This window comes from Grampus griseus (assembly GCF_964374135.1).
Source record: "Grampus griseus genome assembly, chromosome: 4".
Taxonomy (NCBI): Eukaryota; Metazoa; Chordata; class Mammalia; order Artiodactyla; family Delphinidae; genus Grampus; species Grampus griseus.
In genome coordinates, this window is record NC_138997.1 from 81768437 (window position 1) to 81788330 (window position 19894).

General features: G+C 44.8%; 1 protein-coding gene across 5 annotated transcripts in view; it reads right to left on the reverse strand.

Moving 5' to 3' along the window:
* The window catches only part of TBC1D1 (TBC1 domain family member 1), a 231486-nt gene that overhangs the window by 133308 nt on the left and 78284 nt on the right, over positions 1-19894 (reverse strand). For 2 of the 5 annotated variants that reach the window (XM_082653235.1, XM_082653234.1), the window contains exon 1: positions 9589-9693. The exons of the other annotated variants lie outside the window; for them this stretch is intronic. In XM_082653235.1, the coding sequence (XP_082509361.1) occupies positions 9589-9618 (30 nt within the window). In that variant the 5' untranslated portion in view covers positions 9619-9693. Of the gene's footprint in view, positions 1-9588; positions 9694-19894 lie in introns of those variants that run through there. 5 annotated transcript variants of the gene reach the window in all.

Consider the following 19894-nt stretch of genomic DNA (forward strand, 5'->3'; position numbering starts at 1 on the left):
GGAAGGAATAATACCACTACTTCCAGGATTACTTGGAAGCTGACTACTCCCAAAACAATGGCTGGCACATATTAACTGCTCAAAAATGTAATCATCTCTTCCTTTCCACGGTTGCGTCAACACTATAAATCCACTCTGCAAGTGACATTTCTCTGAGAAAACTCACTCTCCCTTACTGGAGGAGAATAGATGTGGTGCACACACCTGCTTCATCTCCCACAGGATGCCCTCCTGGGGACAGGAGCCCAGTACTGGGGGAGCTATGACCACACTGGACTTTGGCAACTTGCACTCTCTTGAAATACTCAGGCCCTGGTTTCTTCCTACACACAGTTCACACAACTGCCAGGCCTCCCAGACTCTTGAGCATTTATGACAATGACACCCTTCATGTGTCATGTCAGAGAATCTCCATCCACCCCAACAGACTACTCACTTCATGCTTCCTTCCTTTGCCTTTCTCCTTGCAGGCCCCTTGACCTACTCTGAAATGCACATGCATAAATTCAGGTGACTAAATAAAATATTCTTAACTACAACCTATTGATAGACATGCATATTTTTGATTTTAGTAAAATAATTTAGAGAGAAAAGTACAAGCAAATCAGCAAGGCAACATTAACAAGGTGTGCAAAACCCAGGGGTCCGGGACCTTGGGTTTAGTTCTGCCCCAACTAGCTATATGATCTATATTGTCACCTAATTGCCCTGAGTCTCAGTTTCCTCATGTAGAAAAGAGAATTATATTCTGGTTACACCAGAATGACCACCACGCCACAATTACCAAGAGGTGTGTCCATGCCCTAGGGTGTGCTGGGATGAAACAAAGCGTTGCTCTTAATTCTGAATCTCCCTGTATCTGGGTAGTTTACTTAATGTGACATGCCGTCCTTAAGGGTTAAAAAATCATTCGTCTCAAAAGAAAGGCGAACAGAGTTAGAGAGCAACCCTGAATAATTCCAAAACATGCTAGAAAACTACCAAGAGTATATCCTAACTATTCTTTTTCATAATCTATCACATTGATGACCTACAACTCAATCATCTTTCTTTAAAGACTTAGCTCAGGGTCTTCCCTGGTGGTCCAGTGGGAAAGACTCCGTACTCCCAATGCAGGGGACCCAGGTTTGATCCCTGGTAGGGGAACTAGATCCCGTACGCATGCCGCAACTAAGACCCGGCGTGGCCAAAACAAATAAATAAATAAATAAAGACTGAGTTCGGATATCCTCTCCTCTAAAGTCTCCTCAGACACCCCGGCTGAGTGACCCCCTGTGTATACAACTGTATTACTGCACTAAATTAAATTATCTTCACAGGGGCCCGCTCCCTGATAAATTGCAAGCTGCTCAAAGGCTGAGCCTGTCCTACTCTTCTCTGGATCCAAAGCACTTACCACCACGCATTCAAAAAGAACCACGGACTTAAACTGCAAACTCAACCACATTTTAAATAGTTTACATTTGCAGATGCTCTTCATAATTTCTTAAGCAAATTTTGACATTATTTTATTTTAAAATAGGGCCTATAAAAAAAGAGATAAATACAGAACACATTATTAATTTTATAGGTGAGAAAGGCTCAGCAGTTAACTTAGCCCAGCTCAACCAAAGTGAACAAGCCCTGTGAGTCTAATCCCAACGTAACACGTGACAGATATAAAAATAATCTGCATAAGTACCAAAGGTCATGAAAACTAAGAAAATTCTTTTTCATCACATCTTTCTTATAAATCTAACAAACAGTATAGACTGCTGGTTCATCATTCTTCCAATAGCAAATACAGAGGTAACAGAAATAATGGAAAAATGAAAGGTACTTAAGTCTAGATTCACAAATATAACCAAATAATTTTTTCCTTTTCTATAACTTTTATAAATGTTCCTGAATACCAATACATATATTATGAAATAAGATTCAAAAAGACTAATTTATTATTTCTACTCTTTAAAAGTTATCAAAAGAAAGGAAGGGCTCCACATCACATATCATTAGGGAAATGCAAATTAAAGCAACAATGAGATACCGTTACACACCTATTCAAATGGCCACAATCTGGAACACTGACAACATCAAATGCTGACGAGGATGTGGAGCAATAGGAACTCTCATTCACTGCTGGGAGAAACGCAAAAGGGTGCGGCCACTCCGGAAAACACTTTGGCAGCTTCTTACAAAGCTAAACTTACTCTCACCATATGATCCCACAATCGTTCTCCCTGATGTTTACCCAAAGGAGTTGAAAACGTATGTCCACACAAAAACCCACACAAGGATGTTTATAGCCGCTTTATTCATAACAGTCAAAACTTGGAAGCAACTGAAATGTCCTTCTGTAGATGAATAGATAAACTGTGGTCCATCCAGACAATGGGATATTATTCAGTGCGAAAAAGAAATGAGTGATCCAGCCATGAAAGGCACTGGAGAAACGTAAATGTACATTACTAAGTGAAGGAAGCCAATCTGAAAAGGATACATACTTTATGATTCCAACTATATGACATTCTGGAAAAGGCAAAACTATAAAGATCAGCGGTTGCCAGGGGTTGGAAGAAGGAAGGGACGAATAGGCAGAGCACAGAGAATTTTTAGGGCAGGGAAACTATTCGGTGTGATATTACAGATACATGCCATTACACATTTGTCCAAATGCATGGAATGTACAACGCCAATAAAACACAGTGTAAAACATGGACTTTGGGTGATAATGATGTGTCAATGCAAGTTCATCAATTGTGACTAATGTACCACACTGACTGGGGATACTGATGACAGGGGAGGCTCTTCCAAGTGTGGGAACCGAGGCTGCATGGGAAATCTCTGTACCTTCTGCTCAATTTTTCGATAAACCTAAAATTGCTCAAACAATAAAGTCCATTTAAAAACAGAAACGGGGCAATTTGAGTCTATTTTTCAATAATAATCTGATGCCTAGTCTATTATAATGTCCTAATGGTATTTGGGGCAAAGTTAAATATCCTGAAAAAGAGGAAAGGCCATCAAAGTATTTTTTAAATTTGATAAGCTGAATAGCTAATACCTAAAATGTTCAAATTTTTTAAACAGTGCAAGAGTATGCAATGCAAATTTTTCCTTTCACTCCTATTCTCCAAACACCCAATTTTCAAGGTTGTTGATTTTTTTTTTAAGTTTTATTTCATGGGACACTATTTCTACTATTGTCCTCCCAGACACAAGTGACTATTCTGAAATCATGGCATTTGTTCTAAAAAATATGAGCAGCTCCCATGTCTAATAGTAGGTATAACAGAAAATATTTAAACTGAGAATCTTGCTCCTCAAAGTGTGGTCCCCAGACTGGCAGCATTAGCATCATCACCTGTGAGCTTGTTGGAAATGCAGAATTTTGAGTTCCATCCCACACCTACTAAAGTAGAACTACGTTTTAACAAGATGAAGCGATCTGTATGCACTGGTATACATGACAACGCCACCTCTGTTTTCATAGAGCTTACAGGCTAAGGAGGTAAAATATTCAAATAACTGCAACGAAGGATACACAGGATAGACGACGCAGCTACAAGAGTTTGGGGAGAGATCAGCTTTGGCCCCTAAGGGGTCTCCACTGCCCCAAGATAAAATGCCAGCTCCTGTGAAGGGGTCTGTGTGCCGTGCACACCCTCGTCCCAGCACATCCGTTCAGCTCACCCTCTGCTACCCCCTACAGCAGATTTCCTGCCAGCCTGACCAACAGCCCGTCACTGAGGTTCCTCAACACGCCTGCAGGCCTCTGCATGTGCTACCCCGGCACACCCTGCCCCTCCCCGGCTACCTCCTCCTTGGCCACCTTCCGGGAAGGGGCAGGAGCCCCTCCAGCCTCTCCCATGGCACAGCCCAGCTAGCTGATGTCTACCCTCCCCTGCCAGAGGAGCTCCTCCAGGGCAGAGGAAATGCCTAGGGGTTATTTTCTTCCCAGTTTAGTATGCTCATCCAATTGGTGAATGAAGGAACGAGAGATGCTTCAGGGAAGGGATGAAGACGAGAAGGGCTTAGTCAGTCAGAAATGGAAGATCACTGCAGAGGCACATTTAGGCTAAGATCGGATTAGCGAATCTGTCTCAGGAGAACAAACTATAATTTGCTTTTTTCTCATTATGAGATCTGCTCCAGGCAGTGTTCCGTTGTGGATTAGGTGGGGTTTCTACCCCTGCTTTTCTCCATTCTCTACTCGTGAAACCAACCTGTGCCCGAATTACTGTCACTCTAAGCAACTCGAGCTCCCGAAGCGCGGAGAGGCTGCTGCCACTACCCAACAAGCACCCCACAGGAGCGCCGCCGAAATCTTGGTTGGGGCTACACCAGCTCCACTTAGCAGACGCAGCAAATTTTTCAAATTCAAGGAGTGGCTTGACTACGACAAGTTCTTCCCTCTTCATTCAACTCAAACATGTACTAATTAAAAGTAATATAAGTCTACAGACCAAAAAAATGTTAATACATATTTTAAAATTTTCCATCACAACCTAGGACACAACCTCAGCAACAAACTGACATCAGACTGACTTGAAGCAAGACAACAGAACTACCGCCTACATACTAGCTACAGGCAGATTCACAGCTTCAGGAAGGCTGCTGTGCGCTAACAGGCAAAATAAGTCCAACTGGTCAGAGGCACCCAAGGTGGGCTGATCCAGTCTGCAGGAAACCTCAAAGGTAAGTAAATAAGCCCAAAGCCAGGACACAAGTGTGCCTGCAAGCTGTGGTTAGAGGCAGCTGAGCAAAGGACAAACTGTGCTTGTATTCAACACAGAAGAAGCAGTTGGTTACTCGGTCATTTGCACCAGCCCCAGACGCTGGGTCACAATCATTTCATATGTATCTGAGGTAGCACTACCACCTCCTGCCTGACCACACCAGCCTCCTAAGCGGTGCCCTTGGCTTCCACCCAAAGCAGACATCACTCCTCGCTTTCAAGCCCACAGCACTTACAAGCAAACCCCGCACAGTGCCTGCAGAGCCTGGCCCAGATCAGCCCTCCCCGACTCAGGGCCCAGCTCTCCGCGCTTCACCTGCCTTCTTCCTGCTGCTCTACCAGGCCCACCTCCAGGCCTGTTCCCTGCTGCTCCCTCCCCCCGGAACATCTTCAGGGCCCTCTCACTGCTCCGGTGAAATGCCACCTTCCTGCCACCCAGGCCCCACGCACTCTCAACCGAACCACCCTGCTAACTTCCCTTCCTAATACTCACCACCATCTGCAATTACCTTGCTTAGGCTGTTTCTTTCTTCACCGTCTCTCCCACCTCGAATTTGAACACCATGAAAACAGGCACCTGGTCTGCCTGTTCACTGCTCAACTCCAGCTCCTCAAACAGTACCCGGCAAATAGTAGGTACTCAATAACTGTATCCGTGTTGAACACATTTGTTAAATAACTTGTTGAATGAATAATGGCTATAAAACCCATGTTTTAAGCAAAGCCAAAATATGAAAAACCTGGTTTTAGGTAAAATATTAATCAGTGATTGAGTACAAGTTTACAAAAGGACTCCTTCCCTAATGCATTTTTAAATATTTGGCTTAAAAAGCTTCAGTGTGCACATTTTTAAAATATTTATTTATTTGGCTGCACCGGGTCTTGGTTGAGGCACGCGGGATCTTCATTGCGGCATGTGGGATCTATTTCCCTGCCCGGGGATCAAACCCGGGCCCCCTGCATTGGGAGCACAAGTCTTAACCAGTGGACCATCAGGGAAGGCCCGCACATTTTTAAAAGATAAACCTTTGGCACAAAATGAACTAACTCCTTCAGGGCATGAACAGTGCCTGGTACACAGAAGGCACCCACTAAATATCTGCTGAATACATATGTAAGCACTGGAAAATAGCTTAATACGAGGCATGAGCTATATGAAACTGGACTTGGATTTGAGAACACAGTAAATTTAGCTATATTTAGGTCCCATTTTCCATTTCATCTGATAAACTGACATAGATATTTTTAAAATCCACTAATTTGAGATACTAGCAGTAATGTTAGCCATCATCTTTACAGGCGGGTGCAGATCCAAGGAAATTCAGAAAGTTACCTGGCAGTTCTGTTGCTGTTAGTCTTCACCAATACGTAAGTGGCGGCAATAGAAACAATGAACAGAAATACTCAGAACTGCCAGGGATGTCTGTGGACCTAGTATTAAAATCACAAACCTTGAGAAACTTGTTTTTATTTATACACTGTAATCTACGTAAAAACTCCACTGTTGGGACTTCCCCGGTGGCGCAGTGGTTAAGAATCCGCCAGCCAATGCAGGGAACAGGGGTTCCCAGCCCTGGTCCGGGAAGATCCCACATGCCGCGAAGCAACTAAGCCTGCGTGCCACGACTACTGAGCCCGCGCTCTAGAGCCCTCAAGCCACAACTACTGAGCCCACGTGCCACAACTACTGAAGCCCACGCGCCTAGAGCCCATGCTCCCCAACAAGAGAAGCCACGGCAATGAGAAGCCCTCACACTGCAATGAAGAGTAGCCCCCGCTTGCCACAACTAGAGAAAGCCCGTGCGCAGCAACGAACACCCAACACAGCCATAAATAAATAGATAAATTTATTTTAAAAAAAAAACAGGGCTTCCCTGGTGGCGCAGTGGTTGAGAGTACGCCTGCCGATGCAGGGGACACGGGTTCGTGCCCCGGTCCAGAAAGATCCCACATGCCGCGGAGCGGCTGGGCCCGTGAGTCATGGCCGCTGAGCCTGCGCGTCCGGAGCCTGTGCTCCTCAACGGGAGAGGCCACAACAGTGAGAGGCCCGCGTACCACAAAAAAAAAAAAAAAAAACTCCAGTGTCCCCAGTGAAAGACTAATCAAGAAACCGCACCTCTATAAGCCTGGCCTCATTTTAATATAATGCACATCTGCCTTAATGTTCCAGGACACGTCTAATTTTAAAAAGTGTATCTTAATTTTTCCCTTAACAGATAATCTCTTTGAAATAAAATTCTTCCTTATTTTGGCTTTATTCTTACACCATGAAATTACATGTTCAGTATTCACACACTACTAATGCATCACCCAAGAAAAACAAGTTAATGTTCAGGTAACCACCTGCATCAAGTGACACCCACTCCCTTTCTTCCCTAACAGGTGTTGGGCTGCAGTTTACAAAGGTCAAAGCAGGAATTTGATGTGCAAGTGTTTGCGTGAGGTGTGTGCTCATATGCATTTATGTGTTCTTGAAGGGTCATTCTAAAATCTAATATAAATGCACTTTGGGAGTATGCAGTTCTGTGTATTATCTGTGCCTCTTGTTTATATTTTTAAAATATTTCCTGGTCTAAAATGCAAAGTGTGTTAATGACTTGTCTCTGAACTGAACACCAAACAGCTTCCACAGAAAGCCACTCTTATAAGCTATAACCCCAAGAAATGAACTTTCAAAGAGTACCTTCATATTCTAAAAGCTCTCACAGAATAACACACTGTCTACAAAAATCAATTACAGGATGCAATTTACAATAGCACAACACCTAGAAAAAATGAAATACAAAAGAACTACACTTTTAAAAATTATGCTGACGGGCTTCCCTGGTGGCGCAGTGGTTGAGAGTCCGCCTGCCAATGCAGGGGACGCGGGTTCGTGCCCCGGTCCGGGAAGATCCCACGTGCCGCGGAGCGGCTGGGCCTGTGAGCCATGGCCGCTGAGCCTGCGCGTCCGGAGCACACCCGCGACGGGAGAGGCCGCAGCGGTGAGAGGCCCGTGTACCGCAAAAAAAAAAAAAAAAAAAAAAAAAAAAAATTATGCTGACAACTGACATAACTTTACTGGAAAAACATTTCATAGTTTTTTGTTGTTGTTCTGTAGTTTAAACAAATTTGGAATAATATGATTCAGAACTCAGATCAAGTTATCAACATGTTCATTTTTTACATGAGCTTTTCAAAAGTACTGCCAGTTGCAGAAAGCTGACAATCCTTGATTTCTTTTTTAAGTAAGGCTTTGGCTTGCTGTTTTCACTGTCACCTCTGTAGGCCAATGTAAACAGAAGTCCACCTCACTCCTATAAGTGAAAAGGATCTTATTAAATATGTTTTAGGAAAGTAAATAAAACTATAAAACAGTACTAGCAGTAAAGTTTTCTTAGATTTACCTCTTGATTTTCGAATAAAACAACACAATGAGTCTATTTTTTTCCTCCTTTTGGCCTTGCAGTGTACAACAAAAGGAGACTCAAATCCTCAACCGAGTAATATACACACCCTGAATTACTTTTTAAACTATATAACATTCTTAAATTTTAGCATTATTTATAAAAGCCAATTAGCTATCACTTCAAGCCAGAAAACCTGGGCATTATTAATTTTTCTTCAGTTCAAAACTACCTTATAACAACTCACAACCTGTTTGAAAGTCACTTCACTTTACTACTAGCTATGTCTCAGGGAGTGAAGATTCTGGTGAGGATGGGTAGTGCCCGTCTAGTAACTAGTGTTATCCTGTTTCTGTGTCTCCAGTTTATTACCACTTAAATGATAGGCAAAGCTTTATCTGTCTCATAAATAGGTATTTATAAAAATGTACTTTAACACTCTAAAAGCGCTGCATCATAACTAGAGATACCACCTAACTATTATTTGTAAAGGGTCACAGAACGGCTAACAGGTTCTCCCGCTATGAGTTTATTGCTCAACCAACCTGCCATACACCAAGAGCGAGCTCTGCGAAGGGGCTGGCAAAGAGAGGAGCCCGTGGGGCACGAGGAAGGTGCCCCATTAACCCGCCGACCTGTGGAAGCTTTGAGAGCTGCATCATTCAAAACACACAAACACCTGGTACTCCGGGAGGGTATTATTCTATTACTGCCTTCTCAAACTGATGAGAACTCTAGAAATCCACTCCAATCCCTTCATTTTTGCGATAGCAGAATTGGCCCGGACACGTAACGCTTAGTGATTCTGAAGGCGCCAACGTTCTGAAAATAAACTTTAAGGAAACAGAAAGAACTTACGTTTAAAATTCAGACTCCGTGCTCGCTTCGGCAGCACATGTACTAAAATTCAGACTCCAAAACTTGCCCCTGGAAACCAGCGAGTTAAAAACAAAAGACAGACATCCTCTAAGCGCACCAAGTTCAGCCTTCGGGAATCCTCAGGGCACTATCCCAGACAACCGAGCACAAACCTGTACCCGGGAGGCTGACGCGCGAGGTCCCGCCGCCGAGAAACACCTCGCGGTGAATCCGCGGCGTGAGGGTGGGGGGACTTCGGGAGCCGGAGAAGCCCACCCGCCCTGCGTCGAGCCTCACTCTCCCCACCTGTGAAATGGGCGTGACGTCGCTGGCCCGTTCGCCCCACGGGGAAGAAAGGCTAATGAATGAGAACCACCTGGTGAACGGCCCGGGCCGCCTTGGCCGCTCTCCGGCAGCGGTCCTCAGGCAGCGGGGCGTCCTCGGGCAGCGGGGCGCCCCCGCCGCGGTCGGATTCCCCCCCAAGGCCGCGGGCGCTCTCCGTGCTCCGGACTCCCCGCGGCCCGACGGTTACCAAGGTTCCCCAAGCCGCGCCTGCCCGGACGCCGGCTCCCGGGCCGTCAGCTACCGTAAAGGGCGCCGTCCCGACCCGGCCCCGACGCCGCCTACCTTGGCCACCCAGCTGAACAATGGTGACATCGCGGGCCGGGCGGAGGCTCGTCGCCCGCAGCTCCGGCTCACTGCCGCCGCCGGCCCGAGGGGCGGCGGGCAGCCGGGGGCGGGCTCGGGGCGCGGCGGGGCCCGGGCATGGCTCCCCCCGCAGCGGCAGCGGCGGCGGCGGCGGCGGGCTCCTCCCCGCTCGTCACTGCCCCGAGAGGTCGCGCCCGCAGGGCTGCCCGGCCGAGAAAGGGAAGTGGGTGGGGAGAGTGGGGGAGGGGAGCGGAGGGGAGGGAGCGCGGCCGACCCCGCCCCCACCCCGCCCACCCCCACGCTTGGCTCGCGGCGGGAAGTTGGGACCCGCGGGGGTCGCCCTCCTCCGGGACGCCCCCGGCTGCGCGGCTACTGGGGGAGGAGTCGTAAGCCCTAAGGGCTAGGGACGCGGCTTTCTAGGCCTCTGGGGTCCGTTTCGCCCAACTTTCAGAAAACTAAGAATTACTCTCCTTGAGGTTCGGTAAAAGCCCCAGAGTTGGAGCGAACACAAAGCCCGCCCAGCGTTCCAGGGGTTACTGTCGCCCCCGCAGCGTTTCTTCCTAAACGCTCCGGATTGCTGGTAACAAAAGGGCTAGTGTTCCCCTAACTCCTAATACCTTTATATAATCAAAGGTGGTTTTCTTGGAGCCAGAAAACTCAGCTGTTGAGACTAGAAAAGGGGCGGTGGAAAAAGAACCTTCAGTTCCTGCCAGCTGGGAGGTTTCAGCAACGTGAGAAATGTTGGTTTCACCAGTTTTCTTCTCTCCCAAGGCAAGATGATAAGCAGTGTAGTCAGTTTATAGCTACAGAGGTTAAGCTGAGTTTCGAACTCAGACACCCAAGAGTTGCACTTTGGAAAAATAAAAAAAGGCCAAAGGACACATTAATAACCAATGTGTAAATATATGTGTCATGTGGGAGCCACTCACTGAGTTCCTCAAGCCAAATAGCCACCCTAACCCCATAATTTTGCTTCTTTCCTCTTGTCATATTAATTGTGCCTTATCTTCATGACAGGCCAGTAGGACATTTTAATGAAGTTCCCCAAATGCCTGGCATCTGAGTTAGGTGGGTATATTCGTTATCTATTGCTGCATAACAAATTACCCCAAAACTATGAAGCTGGAAACAACTGTTTCTGTGGGTCAAAAATCCGGGGAGTATCTTAGCTGGTCCCTCTGACTCAAGGTCTGTTAGCCGGGGCTGCAGTCATCTCAAGACTGGGACTGAAGGACCCACTTTCAAGCTCATGGTTGTTCCCAGGATTCAGTTCCTTGCAGGCTCTTGGACTTAAGGCCTCAGTTTCTTCCTGCAGCATGTGGATCTCCCCGTAGGGCTGCTCACAATATGGCAGCCTGCATCTCCTAGCACAAGTGATCCAAGAAAAAGCACGTGTCCAAGAAGGAAGTCAATGGTTTTATAAACTAATCTCAGAAGTGACATCCCAAGACTTTTGCCACATTCAGTCTAGTCCACACTCAAGGTGAGGGAATTACACAAGGACATAAATACCAAGAGAGGACCATGGTGGAGGGAGGGGTGTCATCTTTTTTTCTCCTCCCAGGTAGGGTACATGGGAACAAGATAAATGATAAAGGCATGGTGAAAGTCAAGAGTGATAGCATTCTAACAAAGCCTACCTGGGTACTCGAAAAGGGCCTTCAGAGCATCTTAGGGAAGTGCTATTCTTTCATTCTTTTCAGCAGTGATGTTCCCAAAAGAAATTAAGAGGTGGAAAATGGGAGTGCATTTGCAGCCATTTAACCAAATCTTTCTCTGTTATCACATTACTTCCCCAAGCAAGCGGAAGAGATAGAGGCTGAGAGCTCCATCAAAGTAAGAGCCTTTATGGCCACTACAGCCTCGCTACTCAAAGTGTGATTCATGGACCAGCTGCCTTGGCATCACCTGGCAATTGTTAGAAGTGCAGACTCTCAGACCCTGCCCTAATATCCCGTCCTACGGAGTCAGAACCTTCATTTTACCATGACTTCAGGTGGCTAGGATATACATAAAGTTTGAAATGCACTAGTATATGAGATCCACTGACACTGGCCTTAAAACAATGTAACAGACCAACAGCCCCTTGAGAGAACAGCTAAAACTGTCCTTCGTCCTTGCGATGGCGTGAACTAGCTCAGCAGAGGGAGACCTGGAGAACTAAGGGGAAGCAACACCGTTGTGATGGGAGTGGCTGGGCAGCTGAGGACCAGGCATGATAAGCTGGATGGTTGACAAATGTCATCACACACCATCACTCCAATCCCTAGCCTGAGCTCTACGAAAATGCCCAGGACTGAGAAGCAACTCAGGGGAAAGGATGAGGGGAACCCGAAATGGACTACAGAAACCTGAATTACCTCCAACTGACCGAGATAAACTTTCTACTTCTTCAGCAGGAGGTAAGAAGGCAAAAAAGAAAAATTACATTAAATTTAGAAGGAAAATTGCACTTCTTGCACACACAAAAAAAGGTTAAGACTAAATCCTGAATATGACACTTAAAATATGACAGGTGAAGTAGGGACATCCAGGCTTCATTGTTTTAACCTGGACCCCTGGACTTCCCTGGTGGCACAGTGGTTAAGAATCCTCCTGCCAATGCAGAGGACACGGGTTTGAGCCCTGGTCTGGGAAGATCCCACATGCCGCGGAGCAACTAAGCCTGTGTGCCACAACTACTGAACCTGCGCTCTAGAGCCCGCGAGCCACAACTACAGAGCCCATGTGCCACAACTACTGAAGCCTGTGCGCCTAGAGCCTGTGCTCCACAACAAGAGAAGCCACCGCAATGACCGCAATGAAGAGTAACCCACGCTCGTCGCAATTAGAGAAAACCCGGCGCACAGCAATGAAGACCCAATGCAGCCAAAAATTAATTAATTAATTATTAAATAACTAAACCTGGACCCAATTCTCCATGTATATACACATCAGTGTGGAGTCTCCTGCAGTTTCTGGTTTGCACTTGCCTAAACCTTACATGATTTTAGACTAAGGTCTCCATCTCCATCTGCTCCAGGTCTCCCTGCCTGATCTGGGCAGAATCACTCATTTAATGGGAAAGTAAGAACCTTTCGAGTGGGTGGACTTGATAGTAACGTATGGGGCTCTAACACTAAATATTACATGAAAGTTCTTCATTCCCTGCCAACATGTAGCTTGCCAACAGAAATTCTATTGTAATCTGGAAGTTCATTAAAGGGAAACTTTTACATCAGACAATCTAACAGATCTCACATTCAAAACAATTTTCCTTAACATCTATTTCTCCCATCTGAAAAATGTATCCTTCTCTAAGAAACTGTATATTTCCCCAGGGAAGGACTGTACGTACAGGGGGCATGGGTAATTTTCAATAGCTCCCCATTGATTCTTTTTCAGCCAGCATCAAGAACGCTTACAGACAGAATAATCATTGCTCAAAGATGCTGACGGCTCCCAGCCCTGATTTTCTATCAGAGTTACCTGTGATGACAAGGTGAGTGGGTGAGGAAGGAGGGCAGATGATATGGCTGCTCTGTGGCAGGGTGGAATGCTCAGAGACCTCAAAGAGCAGGTAGGTCATATAAATGTGTGCAGAGGGCCAGGTGTGAGACAATAAGGAATGAATGAACTGTGGCATCTTGGAGAATGCATGCTCAATTATTTAAACACTCCACCCAGCCAAGCAAAATGTGTGAGCTTGGAGGAGTGTGTATCGTGTGTGTGTGTGTGTGTGTGTGTGTGTGTGTGTGTGTGTGAGAGAGAGAGAGAGAGAGAGAGAGAGAGAGAGAGAGAGAGAGAGAGAGAGAGAGATTCTGATTATCAGCCAGGATTGAGAACCACTTGCATAGTTCTAGATCCCTTGTTTAAAAAAAAAAAAAACAGCTGCTCTGTGGAGAGCAATAGGCCTATCTGAATAGGACTGCAGAGATCTAAATAAGTAGGATCTACAGAAAATCTGAGACTAAGTAACTTTAAAAGGAAGCTTTAATGTCTCACCATCAGTTTTCCTGAGACATTAAAGGAGGACTAAAAAGGGGGGTCAACCCAGGAACTGGAAGAGGTGCTCATCTACTAAGCCTGACCATAACTCCCAAATAAATCTGACACTCCTGCCCTTCTGTGTTCCTCCTTTGAAGAGGAGCAAGGGTCAAGAACAGTAATACCTCCTGAGAGTTCAGGAGATGCTGACAGGCTGCTCTCCACCAACTGAAATGTGGAGGGCGCAGAGGTAGGAAGCATGACCTCACTCTGCAGCCTGTTCCTCCCCACCACAAGACCTGGTTAAAAATAGAGCCATTGTGACACCAACTCCACAAGGAAACTGGACTTGGTTTCAAGTGAATCACAACCACTTGGTAACTAGGATTCTAACGGCAGTTACAATGTGTTTTGTTTTGGCTTTTCTTCCCACATCACCATGCTATTCTGGGACACCAGCTAAGTGTCCTACAATTCAACTCAATTCTGACACTATCTACCTGGAGATTGTATCAGATCCCAAAGAATATGGGCTCAGTCCTACGAGACTGCCCTCCCTCCCAACTTCAGACACCAATCCCAAGTCCAGGGTGTCACCTGTGCCTCTGACCAACTGGTTCCAATGACCCCATCCTTGGGTTCAATTAATTTGCTAGAGTAGCTCACAGAACTCAGGGAAACATTTTACTTACTAGATCACCAGTTTATTATAAAAGGATATAACTCAGGAACAGCAGAATGAAAGATGCACAGGGCAAGTTATGGGGAACAAGGTGCGGCGGGGGGAACATGCTCTTTCTCAAATACCTCTCCTCAAATCCACCTGTTTACCAACCCCAAAGCTCTCCAAACCCCATCCTTTTGGGTTTTTATGGAGGCTTCATACATAGGCATGATTGATTACATCATTGGCCTTTGGCAATTGAACTCACTCTCCCGCCCCTCTCCCTTCCTCCGAGTTCAGGGGGTGGGACTGAAGGTTTCAACCCTCTAATCACAAGGTTGGTTCCCCTAGCAACCAACCTGCATGCTAAAGAGACCTAGGGGCTTTCCAAAATCAACTGATTAACATAACAAAAGACACCTCCATTGTTCTCTTCGCGGGAAATTCCAAGGGTTTTAGGAGCTCTGTTGGGGGGGGGGGGGGAAGGGGGACAAAGCCCAAAAATATATTTCCTGTTGTAAATCACGATATCACAGCAACTGGTCAAGAATCTACTCAGTTCGTGAATATTCATTAGCACCTATTGTGTAAAGCAAACACATGTCCTAGCAAGGAATAGCAAAGATGATCATCCCTGAAGCATAGGCACACAGCGTAGCAGGGAAGAGTGAAAAGTGCCAAGAGAAGGGCCCAGGTGAAGCTCCGCCGAGTCCCAAAGGAACGAAAGATAACTTCCGGCGGCAAAGGAAGAGCCGGCATCCTGGCTGGAAGACATCAGGACTTTTACAGATGGAGATGAGGGAGCGGGGTTTCCAGGAAGAAGGACCAGCTGGCGTGAAGGATTGGTGCTCATCTCTGAAAATCAAGCCTTACCAGGACAGATAGAATAGAAATCGAGCTCACATTGCAGAGAGAGCATTTTAGTAAATGGTAGTTTGGGGGTGTGCAGTCATCCTCACTGGCATAAAAATGTTTCCAGAAAAAAAATATATATTTTAATATTTATTTATTTATTCGGTTGCACCAGGTCTTAGTTGCGGCAGGCAGGCTCCTCAGCTGTGTCATGAGAACTCTTAGTTGCGGCACGCACGTGGGATCTAGTTCCCTTACCAAGGTTCGAACCCTGGACCCCTGCATTGGGAGCACGGAGTCTTATCCACTGCGCCACAAGGGAAGTCCCCAGAAAAAATATTTGCTGAGATACTATCAAATCCAAAAAAGTCATGAAAAAAGTCCCTCTGTATGAATTGAAAACATATGTCTATGAAAACAATTGTAATGAATGTTCACAATAGCATTATTCATAATGGCTAAAAAGTGGAAACAACCCAAATGTCCATCGACTGATGAATGGATAGTGTACCCACACAACAGAATATTATTTGGTCATAAAAAGTGATAAAGTACCAATGCATGCTACAACGTAAATGGACCTTGAAAACATTATGCTAAGAGAAAGAAGCCAGACACAAAATACCATATATTGTATAGTTCCATTTATAAGAAATGTCCAGAATAGACAAATCAAAAGAGACAGAAAGATTCATAGTTTCCAGGGACTGGGGAGCAGGAAACATGGAGAGTGACTGCTAAAGAGTATGAGGTTTCTTTTAGAGGTGATGAAAATATTTTGGAATTAGATAGTGGTTATGTTATGGTTACACAACTTTGTGGATATACTAAACCCCCAAATTTCATGGCATGTGACTTATATCTCAATTTTTAAAATCCCTCTATGTGATGATGGTTTAATGACTTTACATAAATTATCTCCCTAAGCTTGTATAATAATGGAACCCACACTTCAAAGGGCTAGTTTCAGGATTAAATGGGATGCATATAAAGCACTCAGACTGAATCCTTGCACACAGTAGGTGCTTAGGAAATGTTAGCAGATGTTAGCTATAGGAGGAGGAGGAGGACGAGGAGGGGGAGGGGAAGAAGAAGAAGGAGGAGAAGAAGGAGGGGGAGGGGAGGGGGAGGGGAGGAGGATGGGGAGGGGAGGGGAGGGGGAGGGGGAGGAGGAGGAGGAGAAGAAGAAACTTCAGTAGCAGCAGTAGCAGTGATTGTCGTAGGTTAATGATGGGTATGTGTGACGGTTAATCTTCATGTGTCACTAAGGGCTGCCCAGATAGCTGGTCAACATTATTTCTGGTGTGTCTGTGAGGGTGTCTCTGGAAGAGATTAGCATTTGAACTGGTCAACTGAGTAAAGAAGATCACGCTCATCAATGTTTGGTGGACATTATCCCATCCATTGAGGTTCTGAATAGAACAAAAAGGTGGAGGAAGAGAGAAAGCTCTCTCTCTCTCTCTCTCTCTCTCTGTCTCTCTCTCTCTCGTTCTGCTTGAGCTGAGACCGCCATCTTCTCCTGCCATCAGACATCAGTGCTGCTGGTTCTCAGGCCTTTAGACTCAGACCAGGACTTACACCATCAGCCCTCCCGATTCTCAAGCCTTCAGACTTATACTGAAATACACCACTGGCTTTCCTGGTTCTCCAGCTTGCAGATGGCAGATCATGGGACTTCTTGGTCTCCATAACCACATGAGCTAATTACTATAATAAATCTCCTCTTACATATCTCTCTCTAATATATCCTATTGGTTCTGGTTTTCTGGAGACCCCTAATACAGTATGACTATTGTAAATACAGAAACAGAACAGAAGTGATGGGCTGGAGATCTCAAGTTCATGGCTGGGTTTATAGACAAACAGTTGAGAGCAAAGAAGAGATTGTGCGTTAGCCAAAACTAATTCTGGCACGGGTGGGCCCCCTGACATATCTCAGTATTTTCCTCTCCCTTTTTATGGGTTGCTATGTCTAGCGGTATGACTGTGCTCCATTTGTTACTTTCGTTCTATAAGCCATGCCATGAATCACCCAAGTTTCGCTGGTAAATTCCTGTCATTCCGGGCAGAGACTTGGTGTGCACAAGCATTACTAGCCTGTCACACTTTCAGAGAGTTCAGATATTCCTCACTAAGAAATGGATCCTGCTCATTTCACACTGCTAAGCTCGCTTTTCTCTTCCCCACACATACTGTGTCTCATTACCTGTCTACATCTCTTGCTTTCTCTCAAGCACACACTTGTACTCACATTTTAAATGATGCCAGATTCAAAATGGAGTCTTTGGGTGGCAAGACTATTTGAAGACCAACCTGAAAGCAAAGAATGCTCAATAAATTGGTGAATAAGTGAAAGTACAGAGTGGAAAGATACATTTTGTGAAGACTTATTTGGAGGTAGACAGTAAATTCAGGGAATTAGCTGAAGAACACTCTACTTTGATAGAGCTGTGTCAACGTTTAAATTAAGGTCTCTGATGTCATGTTTTGATTTTGTGCATCAAGTTGTAGTTTGTTAGCCAGAGTAACAGTGAACAAATTTCACGAGAACATTTTTAGTGTTCTCAAGCTCCAGCCACCTTCACTACGTTGCAAAATTAAAAGCTGGCTGGGAATTCCCTGGCTGTCCAGTGGTTAGGACTCGGCGCTTTCACTTCCAGGGACCCAGGTTCAATTCCCTGGTCGGGGAACTAAGGTCCTGCAAGCGGTGAGGAACAGCCAAAAAAATAAATAAATAAAAACTGGATGAAGCCCAGCTAGAAATCCTGAGAAGTCTCTGCAGTGTAAAAAGGGAGCCATTGATACCCCAATAAAGATGTTAAAAAAAAAAAAAAGGGAGCCATTGAACTTGTAACTCTAGAGCTCTAGAGGGAACCAGAGAGTACAAATCCCCCCCAAAATAAAGTTCACACCAGTGAACATTTTGGGGTTGCCATTTTTTCTTTCTGCACTCAGCAGTCTTATTAGAACAGAAATTTACTTTATGACGCAAACTTCTCTCTTCAGTAGAAATAAAAATCAATTCGTTTCACTGTGACATTTCAAAAGCAGCTAAATTAATAGATTTTGCTATTGAAATAGCTGTTCTCATCTCAATATTTTGCTTAATATATACAGTAACTGTGTTCACTTTCTAGCTGGTAAGACATTCCAAAAATAGAAACAGTGTTTCTCTATTTTTAGCTCAGTCTATAAAGTTTAAGCAAATAATCTTTCCAAAGTATTGCACACACATGTTTCAAATTCATGGAAAAACCCAGTGGCAGAGAGCTCATAAAAGAAAACACAGTGAAAATTTGGAGTCAAAAGATTTTTGATATCCTCACCCTGTGTTAAAACTAAACAGAGATGCTTAGCTTTCAACTCAGATATTTTAATTATAATTTATAATAGGAACATGAAAAACACCACTTAGCATAGCACTAATTTCACCAGAAAATAACTTTTTTTTTTCCTACACTGAAAGTTATGTTTTTCCTTAAAAAATTAGACTGAAAAATGTCAATTCCTGTTTCCTGGTCAAATCTATTAGTGAATAAAAATCAGACGAAAGCTTCCTTTTCCCCTTCTTTCATACTAAATCATAATTTCCTTTTTTCTCCCAAAAAAGGTGGTTTAGTTTACCCTTGATTAGAGTGATTTCTCACTTCTAAAACAATTTATTTGTTCCATTTCATCCAGTTCTTTAAAGTGTTATGTTTCAATCCAGCAATCGCACTGCTTGTTATTTACCCAACTGAGTTGAAAATTTATGTCCACACAAAAACCTGCACACCGCTGTTTAGAGCATCTTCATTCATGATTACCAAAACTTGGAATAAACCAAGATGTCCTTTAGGAGGTAAATGGATAAATAAACTGTGGTACATAGAAACAATGGAATACGATTCAGTGCTAAGAAGAAATGAGTGACCAAGCCATGAAAAGACATGGAGGAACCTTGAATGTACATTACTAAGTGAAGGAAGTCAATCTGAAAACACGACATACAGCGTGATTCCAACTATATATGGCATTCTGGAAAAGGCAGAACTATGGAGACAGTAAAAAGATCAGTGGTTGCCTGCGGTTGGGGGTGGGAGAGAAGGGGTGAGTAGGCAGAGCACAGAGGACTTTTAGGGCAGTGACAGTACTTTGTATGGTATTATAATGATGGATACGTATCCATCATTATGGATGTATGTCTGCATATACATACATTTGTCCAAACCCATACAATGTACGACACCAAGAGTGAATCCTAATGTAAGCTATGGACTTTGGGTGATAATGATGTGTCAGTGAAGGTTTGCCAACTGTTACAAATGTACCATTCTGGTGAGGGATAGGGATGTTGATAACGCGGCAGGCTATGCATTTGGTGGGGGGGGGGGAGGTTATATGGGAAATACCTTCTGCTCAATTTTGCTGTGAACCTAAAACTGCTCTTTAAAAACCCCTGAAAAAAACCAAGTTTCAAACATCAGTGAAACTCTCTGTCAATGCTCTCAGTATTTTGTGTGTGTGCTTCCGTATTTTGGATCAGAACTGCACAGCAAGCACCCAGAAAGGGGCAGAGTGACTCTTCCATGTCGGATACCTGTGCCTGGTACAGAGCCACACACTCTGCACAGTCATGCAAAACAGTCCGTATCTGTTTCCTCACCAGAGCTTGAGATTCCGACAAAAAGTCCACCGAGCCATGTACACTCACACCTCCCCAAGACGCGTGTGCCTGACTCTGTTCGGCACAACGCTCAGGTGCACCGAACGAGTATACTTTCCAGAAGCTAAGATCCACGTGCTATGTTCTTAGGTCCATGC